Here is a 12,193-nt window from a genome sequence, read left to right on the forward strand (position 1 = left end):
ACAGTGATGCTACAACCAAAGTTATCCGCTCACAAGAACCACGATTGAGCAGGCCATCGCACTTCTCTGCTCCCAGGTAGGAAAGGTTGCACTCAGATCCCCGGGCTCTATTTATGCTGCTCCCGGTTCCCGGCCTGTCTCTGCTCTGGTCCCAGCAGATTAATTCACTGGATACAAAGTACTTTCAGAAGTTTCTGAAAGTCGTGATTAGGCATTACAAATGCATGTTGTTCTTTTGCTGGTTACCATTTTGTAACTCCAGTCAGAAATTGTGTTCGTGTGTATGTAGAGTGAGGTCAGGCTCACCATAGTTGAAAAATCCATCAGCACTTACTGCCTATATTTTTACACAGTCAATACAGTGAGGAACCAGAGGTCAGTGAGTGCCTGTGAAATCTTACAACAACATTCCCAACATACTGTACAGGTGTGCCAGCATCTGATATGCGCTGAAACCTTGCAGTGGGACTTGAAGTCATGATCTCCTGACTTGGACACAAAAGGACTGCCAAAGGATCAAATAGACAACAATGAGAATGGAATGATTCTCCCCTTCCTAGCCTGATGTGCTGAGATCAGTGACAAGTTATAGAACAACAATGTGAAGAGCTCTGTACCAAACACCTGCATATAATCACAACTGTAAATAAACGATGAAAAAAATGCTCTATTTGGCATTACTGCTTCTAAAATTCCTCATTTTGTACAATCTGTAAATAAATAATGCAAAGTTGCTCCAACAGGACATACTCCTGCTATCTGTCCAGTGGTCAATATAAGTTCTGATTTGAAATAATCAGATTGTAATGAATTATAGGCACTTTGTGATTAAAATGAATTCACTTGGCAGAGCAAAATAACTTCCATCTCATCAGTGTGGACCGTAATATGCATTGTCCACTGTAATTTCTGTTGAGATTGTTCATGTCCACACGAGCCTTGCCAGCACTTTTGTTAGTTAACCAGTGTTCTGGCGGCCAGAGGTAGCAGTGCCAACAATGATTACCTTTTGGATTGTTTCCCACTGTGCTGATGTCAAACCAGTAAATTATTCAGACGGTGACCATTAACAATACTGTTTTCTGATGCACAATATTAAGTTGTTTAAGAAAATTTTGACTTGAGATTTTACAGGACTTTGTCCTTGTGACCTGCACACATGAGCAGAATGCATGAATAGATCAAATAAATCCAGCAACCACAGGATATTTTCAAGCAAACCATCTGACAATGCAGGGCATAAATGTTGAAAACAAACAGAACTTAGGCTGCTTTGAGAACTAGCCACAGAACTGAAAGCCAACAGTAAAGTTAAAAGTAGTTTATTTCCTTGATCAATTCTGACTCATGTGGTTGTGTTCTAGGTAAAATGTAGTAGATTTATTATTTACAATAATATGCCAAAAGTTTTAAAACTACTTTATTACAGAAATCAATGTAACAGTTTTTGAATATCTCTGTTCAGTTTGACAATCTGGAAAATAATAGAAGGGTGTGATATTATGCTGGTTAGGTTACTCATCTAGTAATCCAAAGGCCTGGTCACTCAATTAGTAATCTGGAGATGATTCTGCACCTGCAGCAATATGACTGACCCTAAACTGTCCTCTGAAACTGACTAGCAAGCCATTCAATTGCATCAAATCGTTACAAAAACTTACAGCAAGAAAAGCAGATGGACCACTCAACATTAACCTCAGCCTTGGATTCAGATAAAAGTACAGTACGATCATCCGATGGTGTTCCCCATGCCAGCACATGAATCCCACTGGAGGTTGGCACGGGGGAGCAGGGGGTTGGTGAGTTTTGGGGGGTGGGGGGTGGCGGTGGTGAATGAAGGTGTTGGATTGTGAGGTTGGGAGGCGGGGGTCAAAGGATCGGGATGTGAAGTTGGGAAGAGGGAGGAGGGAGTACGGGGGCGGAGGTTGTAATAGGGGAGAATGCAGCAAGTGAGGAGGTAGCTGTAAGGAAGGGACTTTGGAGGGGAGAAGGTGTCTGAGGGAAGTGCAGAGGGGAGAAAGGTGTCTGGGGGAGGGAGGATGGAGTAAGGGTGGAGGGGGAGTAAAGGGTGGGTTGGGGGGAGCGGGAGAGAAATGTTCAGGTGAATGTGCAAAGGAGGGATCTCTGGAGTTGATGACTGCCTCCTGGGGAGAGAACTGAGGGCGGGCATGGTAGGAGGGAATGGTGAGAATGAGAGAGGTCAGAGAGAGCCGGTAGGGTGGGAGGGTGAGGGCGCATCAGTAGTGGTAGAAGGGACAGTGAGGGTGGTTGGTTGGGACTCAGAGGCAGACACGGACCCTTGGGGTGGGAAAGAGGTCAGGAAGGTCAACGTGGATAGGGATGGGATACTCAGGAAGGTAGGGAATGTGCTCGTTCACCTGGACATCCTGGAAAAACAGGAGTTCAGGTTGGTAGGTGATGGTGGAGAGGTGGAAGGTGGTGCTGGGGGGTGTGGGAGGTCAACAGTGATGAGGGAAAGTATATGAACGATGGGAGAGGGGAAAGGAAAGGGAGCTAACAATAAACTTGACCATGACCATGGTTGTCGAAATTGAAAGTGAGCGGAGCCTCGTGTTGGACGGGCACAGGTGCTGCATGGGAGTGTGATCAGTGGGTGGGTGGAGATACAGGTCAGCTCAGATTGACAACTGAAAGAGAACCCCAGAAGGCAGCATGGAAAATTCTCAGGTCATTGAGATGAGTGTGATGGATGAAGGCTCCACATGCATGGGAGAGCACTTGCACGAGGCTCCAAAGGGCCCCACCACCTACATACTTCTTCCATCAGAATCACTTGTGGTCTGGCTACATGTAGCTGAACTGCTAGTGGAGGGCCCTTCAGTGGGAGGACTTGAGACGCTGGTCAATCAAGCTGAAAGGCAACATTACACATTATTCAGTGAAAGTGAATATATTTTCAGATCACAAAGTGACAATATATGTTCACCCATGCAACGACATGATCAGAATTTCTAAACTTTTCTAGGCTTACCACTTCTTCTAGGTGCTGCCCTGACATCACAGGAGGGATGGAGACAGCCTGTGCCATGATTGGCCCTGTTACCTCTGATGACTTCGATGTGAGTCCTCTGGAGAGTCGAGGCCGAGGGCCCTGGCTTGCTTTAACTGTCCTCCTGCGGGCCAGCTGCTCCCTCTGCGGTGACAGAGGGTGAGGTTGAGGGGGGGTCACAGGCAAAGGGGACTCAGAGGGAGAGGACAGCCTCTGATATTCCTGAGTGGATGACCCAGGGGTGTCCAGCTGCCATTCCTCTTCCCTTTGGGTGCCGGAGGGCTCTGGCCTGACTCCTTGAGGGGAATGAGCACCTGGACGGACAGTGAGGTGCCCCATTTCCCTCTTGTGTTGCCATTGCAGGAACTCATCCATGGTTACTGTGATGGAGTGCAGGTCTGCACACATCTCTGTGTTCTGCTGGACCAGGGTCTCCATGGCATCAACCATCCTTCCCATGAGACCTCCATACACGCATATGTGGGCACCACTTCATCAGAAAGCAGGCGGATGCACTCTGCTGACTCACATGCCACTGTGTTGAAGGTTTCATTGCTGTGTGTGACATTCCTCCACCCTCTGATGACTGCCCATGATGAGTTGAAAGGCTGAATCAAGAGGCCCGTCATCTGACTCGAACCTCACAGATGCCTCTTCCCCAGCAGTCCTTCAAGTGCCGCGAGCTTAGTCGAACCTGCCTCCTCCTGCTTCTGGCAACTGTCTGTGCAGTGACCACCAGATTGTGAACCTGAGCCTGCTCTAGATCTAGGTCCCACTGAGGTGTGTGTCTCTGCGCTGGTGGAGGGTGTGGCTAAGTGCTGTGAAGGGTCTTCCAGGTTGATAATTTCCAGCTCTTCAATGGAAGTGTCCTCTTGGCTGGGGATGAGGACCTGGAGCTGAGGGACTGGCTAGCTGAGGGAGTTTGTCACTTGGCAGTGATATTTGTGAACCAAATTAGAGATAATTAGTACATGGCAGCAGTGTCAAAAGCAGGACAGCGTGCACTCACAGTTACATTGAGAGAGGGATGATGTGGTGCAAGATCCTCACATGGGTGTTCACCGCCAACCTCACCATCACTGCAGGCACAGTCCATGTCCTCACCAGTTGGCGTGCTGGCATGTTCCTCAAAGTGAGTGAGGGACCTATGTGGGCCACTCCACCTCTGGTCTGTGATCTCTCCCTGCTGTTGTGAGCCAGCTTCTCCTGCATGAAAGCAGGACACATGGCACTCAGTGAAATGTTTGTGTGGTTAACAGAGCCATGGGCGGGATGAGGACATAAGCTCTAGAGGATATGAGCCTGATGGAGATGTGAGAGTGTGTGTGAGAGTTAGCGGTGTTGTCTCTTGAGTTGTGACATCCCTGTGGATGTGTGATGGGTTTCAGAGTGTGTCAGTTGAGAGTGATCACTGGTTGACTTACCCTGGCGGAACGGATGAGATCATTCATCCTCTTCCTGCACTGGAGGTTGTCCTTCTCTGTGCTTCAGTGGTACTGACCACTGCTGCCCGCGCCTCCCAGGCCGGATTGGTGGCTCTGGTGGGCCTCCTGCAGCCAGAGCAGGGTTAGAGGACATTGCAGTGGCTTCCACTGCATCTAGCAGGCGCCCCAGAGAGGCGTCACTATATTTGGGGTCTGTCAAGTTCTTTGCTTTCAGGGCCACCTGTTGACTGGAGCAGTCCTGGTCTGGAGACATGAAAAAGGCTACGCTCGAGTGCATTTAAAATATGGTGCCCGCAGCGAGGGAGGTCACAGCGTGGCATGCAAATCCGAGCCCTTCCACCAGTAATCCGGCATGTTTCTCATAAATGCATTATTAATGAGGCAGGGTGCGCTGGGAAGGGGACAATAGTGCGTGAAAACCTACCATTGTGGCCAGCTGGTAAAACGACTTTGTTCACATCCGCTACTGCACTTTGCGCAAATCCGGGAGGATTCTTCACTTAGTCATATTGACAAAATCATACAAATCAGCCACCATCCCTTTGCATGTCCTGTTGCACTGGTAGGACTGACCCACTAGAGATGGGTGGCATAATGGTACATAATAGGGAAGCAGTAGCCCTGGGAATGCCCAACATTGAAGTTTCATGGCATCAGATCTAACATGAACAAGGAAACATCTTGCTCTTCCTCAGCTGATGAATCAGCACTCCTACATGTTGAATATTGCTTGGAAGAAGCACTGAAAGTAGCAAGGACACAGAATTTACACTGGGTCAGAGATTTCAAGCCCAGCACAAAGAGTGGCTTGGTAGCACCAATATTGACCAAGTTTGCAAGAATCCTGAAGGATACAGCTACAAGAGCGAACTTGCAGCAGATCCAATGTGAGGGAGGAACCTACTTGGCCTCATTTTCACCAGTTTAGCTGCTGCCGATGAATCTATCCATGACAGCAGTGGTATGAGTGACCACCCCACAGTGGAGGTGAAGTCTTGTCTTCACACAGAGAACAACCTTAATTGTGAGAATTTCTTTTCTGTTGTTTGGCACTACCACAGTCCTAAATGGGATCAAATCAGAATAGATCTAGCAGCTAAATCTAAGATGCCATAGGTCATCAGCAGCAGCACAACTATATATCACCACAATCTGTAACAATGTGGCCTGGCATATCCCTTGGTCTACTATTACCACTAAAAGCCAGGGAATCAATCCTGATTCAATGAGGGGTGTAGGAAAGCATAGCAGGATTAGAACCAGACATACCTAGAAATGGGGTACCAACCAGGTGAAGCTACAACACAGGACCACATGAGTGCTAACCAGTGGAAGCTGGATACAATAGACAGAGTCAAGCAATTCGACAACCAACAGATCAGCTCAAAGCTCTGCAGTCCAGCCACATCCCAGTTATAAATAGTGGTGGACAATTAAACAACTAAATGAGAGGTGGGGGGCTCCATGAACCATCCTTAATGATGACAGAGCCTAGTACATCAGAGCAAAAGATAAGGTTGAAGCATTTGACACCATCTTCAGTGTTGAGTGGATAATCCAGCTTGGGCTATTCCTGAGATCCCCACCATCACAGAAACTTGTCTTCAGTCAATTTGATTCACTCCACTGAAGACTTATACTCCAGAAGTAGCAGTGGTTCTAGACAAGTTTTTTTGAGTACAACTACAATACTGGTATCTACCCACTAAAGTGGATTATTGCCCAGGTATGTCCCGTCGACAAAAAGCAGGATCAATCCAATCTGGCCAATTACCATTTTATCAGTCTATTCTCAACCATCAGCACAGTGATGAAAGGAGTTGTTTACAGTGCTACCAAACAACACTTACTAACTAATAACCTGCTCACCAATGCTCAGTCTGGATTCCAACAGGGCCTGTCAGCTCCAGGCCTTCATCCAACCATGAACAGAAGAGCTGAATTGCAAAGATGAGGTGACAGTGACTGCACTTGGCATCAAGGCATTTGACCCAGTGTGACAGCTGGGAACCTTTGTAAAATTGAAGCAAATGAAAAACAAAAGGAAAACTCTCCACTATCTTGAGTCATACCAAGCACAAAGGAAGATGGTTGTGGTTGTTGGAGATCAATCATATCAGCTCTAGGCCATCACTGCAGGATAATCAAAAACTATCCTGACTTGGAAATATAACTGTTGCTCCTTCACTACCATTTCGTCAAAATCCTGGAATTTCTTACCCTAATAGCACTGTGGGAGCACCTTCACCACCTGAACTTTAGCAGTTCAAGAAGGTGGTACACCGCCACCTTCTCAAAGGCATGTGGGATCAGCAACACATCCTGGCCTGCCAACAATGCCCACATCCATGAATGATTTTGAAAAAAATGGTATTTTGATTAATCTGTTTGACATCTCAATAGTAAAAAACTGTCCTGAAGAATTTTGACGACAGGTACTAGACTTGATTAGAGAAAGGAGGAACAAACAGGCTGACAAAATTCCAGTTTGAAACAAACTGTTTGGCAAAGGGATCATGGAGAACAATGCTGTTGATCATTTACATGGAAACAATGTCCAGAAATAATACAAAAGCATTCCCAGTGCAGCAGTCAGAACTAAAAACTGTCTTGTATTTTTTAAATTTTCAATGTTGGCTTGACTGGGTAATGTGCAAAAGGGAATTAAAAAACCCAGATGTGTTATCTTGTTATTCAACTGATTGCAGCTGTCTTTACGGTTTTAAGTCTAGCCCAATATTGCAGCCTTCTCTTCCAGCATAAATTATTTATTTACCTTAATATTCTTCCGTTGGGAAAGGAAAAAAAAACATCCGGCATTTTAATTCCTGAAGGAAAGTTGCAATGTGTACATTAAGTGAGGGCAGTATCGGGTTTAAGGGTCATACGGACTCGAAACGTCAACTGTATCCCTCTCCGCAGATGCTGTCAGACCAGCTGAGTTTTTCCAGGTATTTTTGTTTTTGTGCAGGTTTAACTATGAAGCCTAAAGTGTGAATTACTTGCAAACACTAAGCTCGAACATTATGATGGCCGCTTAGGCAAAGTACTGGAGGGCTGCCTGCGTCTGCAGAGTTACACTGCAGCATAAGTCACTGCTTTCAGGAGAGCAGAAAAATAGGGGGAAAAAAAAGGAAAAAAAGACATAAGGATACAACCAGTTTAGGAAGTATAAAAGCTTTTGTTTGATAATTCACAGTTCTACACTTGAGATGACCAAGTGGTTGTATCAGTTTAGCAGCTTGTGTGCCTAAGTGTCTGTATATAGGCACACAAGCAAACATAAGTAACGAGTGTCTATACCCTGTGTTATTTAGATTGCTCAGGGTGTATGTTTACATGTTTAATGCAGAGATTATTTCTAGATTTCTTTTAGAATTCTCAATGAAATTGTAGTTGGCAAGCTGTTCTGAATTGAAGTCAGGTCTCAAGTAATTGGATTTGAAACTGGATGTTACCAGTTTGATCTGAAAACACTGTTTTGACTTCAGTAATCTCCAGCACATCCATCAGGATATAATTTGGTATCAGCATGATTAGCAAACTGACTCAGACTTGATCTGCAATATAAACAGCATGGTGGTCAATAACAACTTAATTCTGGATTAATCTGATCTGAAGCTAATCGTTCATGCTGGAAAGAAACAAGACTAAATGATTACCATTGCTGACCTAGCACATCTTCATTAATTCTGCCCAAAGAAAGAGGAAAAGATGCTTACAAACTGTAACCCCTGGTAACGGAGCAGCGGGAATCCCTTAATTATATAGCTGGGTCTGTAGACACAGTCAGGCAACACTTGGCGCACATGGGACTCATCAATTAGAGGCACTGAAACAAGAATTAACAAAAAGAGTAAGGCAGATATTATACAACAGGCACCGAGCTGTTCTCTGCTAAAAACAAAGTTACAGTCATATTTATTAATGTGGTTAGGTCGCTTATGCTTTTCTCTCCCCTAATTTGAGGTTCACTGTTTTTAATATAATCAACAAAAAGATGCTGTATCTGTAGACTTAAAATATAAAAACTAAATGCTCATTTCTTCTTTTACAATATAAATCCACATACTTAATTGTAATGCACAAAGGGTTTGACCAGGACTAAAAACAGAGGATAAAAGAAATGAGCTAAGTGGAAACAGTCAAGTACCTTTCACCCTCTCTGATAGGGGAATACATTTGTGGTTTATAATACATATGCTGCAAATGAATAAATGGACAACTAACAGTCTGGTCATGGCATCAATCACAATTAAGCATAACTGTTTCAAACGAAGTGCAGGAGTTGCGCATAGCATTTAGTGATTCTTTTTTAGAAATGATTATATGAGGTACAAATGGACCGTAGAGAACACGTTATATCTTTGGTGTGTACTTGCACCAAATCATGATATGCCTAACATAAGTCATCATTTTATAGTATTACAGTATTTGGAAAGGTTTCAAATGAGGCAATTCAGAAAAGCAAGTTAATTTGAATGTACATAAAAGAATGATCAGCTCCCCAAATAAGCCAGTACTGAGCACTTCCTGTGCTCAGATAGGTATATGCAGTACAAATTGATAATTTAGTTGAAGCAGGTGGGCTGCCCTTCTCACCTTGGGAATATAATTTCAATGTATTTGCATCTCATCGTCTTGCCTGCCCGCTGGAATCATCCCCCCACGCTGAATCATCCAGGCACATCAGTGTTAAGTGCACACCGATGTGTTTCACAACTGAACACAAGTGATGTGCACCTGGTGAGCTGCACTTCACTTGCACTTTGAGGTTAGTTTGCCTACCTTGCTTCAGGCAGCACTCAGTCATCAGCACCAGGCTTCACAGGCAGCACCACATCACTTTTAGGGGGCTCACGGGCAGGTCTCTACCTACCAGGCCAGCCATAAGGTGGGGGTGGCTTTTCATTGGCTGCAGGTCTAGGGCTTGCTTGGGGAAAGGGGAGAAGTGGCCTCAGGCAAGGGAAGAGGCTGCAGAGTGAGGGCTGTACTGGGGAAGGGTGTGTGTGGGGGGGGGCACATGTTGATCCGTGCAAGTGGCCTCAAGAGGTTGAGGGCTGAGGAGGCAGTCTCCAGAGGAGATGAGGCCAGATGGAGATGTGAGGGTGTGTGTGAGAGAGTGAGTGTTGATGTCCCTTAAGTTGGCAGTGAATGAGATGCCAATAAATCTGTGATGGGCTTGTAAGTGTGAGAGTTTGGAGTGATGAGATGGTTGCCTTACCCTGGCGGCATAGATGAGATCATCCTCTTTCCGCACTGGATAACAAACCTCGTCTGTGCAGCATTGGCAATGACCACCACTGCCACCCCCTCCCAAGCTGGAGTGGTGACACTGATGAGCCTCCTGTGGCCAGAGCAGGGGTAGAGGACATCACGGTGGCCTTCCACTGCATCCAACAGGTGTCCCAGAGAGGTGTCACTAAATTTGGGGACTGCCGTCTTCTTTGCTTTCTGGGTCATCTGTCGCCTGGAGCAGTCCTGGTCTGGAGACATGAAGTAGACATGTGCTCTGGTGTACTTTAAATATGGTGCCCGGAGCAAGCCGGCATGTTCCCCATGAATGTGTAATTAATAGGGCCGGGAATGGGGCAATATGGCACAGAAAGCCACCATTGTGGCCGGTGGGTAAAACATCCTTTTTCCTGCCCATTAACACACAGTGCAATTTTGGGATGATTCTGCCCTAAAACTACACTTAAAACCACTTTATGTTTGATACTAGCCAATCCTACTTGATATGAGTGAGTGTGAAGGGGAGTACAAAATCTTTTCCACTCCTGGTCATGTTTAATGACTCCTGTTGGAAATCATCCACATATGGACATCTGGCAAGGACTCCATTGGGAGTGGATGTGATGTTCCTCACGGATAAACAACCTACTGCACTCATTGCCCAACTCAAGAAGAGTAACGTGATCAAGATATCTTGGACAGCAAATGTCCTTGGAAGTGTATCCCGGAGGTGGATGGGAGAAAACTGGAAATAAAACTGCTCCCCAGCATTTGGTAAACATTTCCTCATTTGCTGCAAATGCACAACCAAACATAAATGCCATTAATGAGTCACCATATCACATCACTTGTGCTTCTGTCATCCCATAACAAAAAAATGATAAATGCTTTACTCCTTTATCACTCGAAATGGTGGTGCATTTTTAACATCAGTTATATAAGTCCTCACCCATGTACCTCAACAAGGATACTGTTTTCTAAATGTCAGATGTTCTCCTCTGGGGAGATGAAGAGAGATCTGAGCTGCTGATCCAGTTACCTGCAATTCACCAGCCATTAATAAAAACTGGGATGGATCATGGTTTTACTCAGTACGTGATGGGAATGTGGACGTGCACAAATTTCAAGGACACTGTGTTGGCAGAGCCATTAAATAAGAAATGCTATCAATTTGGCTGGTGTAACAAGCTGGACCCAAGCTAAGAAAGACAATTAGACCTAGTTGAAACATTAATGCTACTCATTCCTGTTCCTTACTACAGGTGAAAATCCCAGATAACACAAGAGCTTAGAGGGCCTTCATCTGCATTAAGGAGCAAATGTAAGCACAGCCATCATTTCGAAAGCCTGTTGTTAAGTAAGGTTTTGATGCTTCCCACCAGTTTTCATTGATCGCTAGACAACACTAGGCACATTTTCCATTTCTCTGGGTATGTTGTCAGGATAATGTATCTGCCTTAACAATAACAACATTTGGAGAGAAATCTTACATTGAAAAAAGCTGTCACGAGGGTCATACTTCAGCATTTCTGCTGGATGGTCTCTGTGTGGGCTTGTGTAACCATAATTCTTTTTATGGCTTGCTATGGACTGTGGAATGTGCTGTACTTCATTTAGTTTCATCAACGACTCGTCTGGAATGGAAAAAGAAGTTTGATTTTTAAAACTTCACAAGAGAGTTTGTGTTTAAAAAAATACTTTAAAAAGCTTTCATTTCTTCTTTATTATAAGAGCATCAAATAACACACTAACAGTTGTAAGTCTAGCTTACTGCCATTTGTTAAATTGCGTCCAAATTCCCTTAATGTTAACTCTGCAAATGATAACAGTTAAGAGAACAAGGAAATGGCCTGTGTGGACATAACTATGTAAAATAACAAAGCTCAAATGTGTTCATTACCAATAACAAACTACAGTGTGTCATTTTAAGAATTTGTTTCAATTCTCATGCAAAGGTTAAACAGTTATTTTTGGTATCAAACCAAAAAAATCCTGAATGTGTAAAAAAAGTCATTATTTTTAAAGATCGCAAGTCAGGCTCTGGGGCACATTTTGAGATTTGGTCTTTTTACAGCTTCTCCTTCACTGCTGCATTACATCCTCTATTGGTTTTAGCATTCTATAATACTAAATTATACAAATATAAGTGTATAAACTTACAAATATAAGGAAAGTGTGTAACTTACTAACATAAAGTGAAATATACTTTGAATGAATAATGCTGAATTTCAGGCCAGTATTGTAGAGCCGCCACTAAGAGAAAAAAGGAATAAATGTGGTAATTATATCAGTGACAAATGGCACATTGACTTTTTATTCCTCCTTCCAAATTTCCCAGTGGACCAGCCTGCCTCTACATACCAGAAAGGTGCAGAGCTTGCTGATTTTCCTGATTTCTCACCTCAGCGTAGTGGTGTGTCTCTGTACAGTAAGTCCCCGTTTTGAGTTGCCTCATTCAGCATCATCTTGTTTTAACATCGCAGATATGAGGCCAGTTTGTGCA

At 44.4% G+C, this 12,193-nt stretch overlaps 1 protein-coding gene across 4 annotated transcripts in view; it reads right to left on the bottom strand.

Moving 5' to 3' along the window:
• The window catches only part of LOC121293305 (beta-1,4-N-acetylgalactosaminyltransferase 3-like), a 184,751-nt gene that overhangs the window by 14,700 nt on the left and 157,858 nt on the right, over positions 1–12,193 (bottom strand). For all 4 annotated transcript variants that reach the window (XM_041216214.1, XM_041216216.1, XM_041216215.1 and 1 more), the window contains 3 exons: positions 11,877–11,943; positions 11,181–11,324; positions 8,178–8,287 (listed from right to left, as the gene is read on the bottom strand). In XM_041216214.1, coding sequence (XP_041072148.1) covers positions 8,178–8,287; positions 11,181–11,324; positions 11,877–11,943 — 321 coding nt within the window. The remainder of the gene's footprint in view (positions 1–8,177; positions 8,288–11,180; positions 11,325–11,876; positions 11,944–12,193) is intronic.

This window comes from Carcharodon carcharias, chromosome 21, assembly GCF_017639515.1.
Source record: "Carcharodon carcharias isolate sCarCar2 chromosome 21, sCarCar2.pri, whole genome shotgun sequence".
Lineage (NCBI taxonomy): Eukaryota > Metazoa > Chordata > Chondrichthyes > Lamniformes > Lamnidae > Carcharodon > Carcharodon carcharias.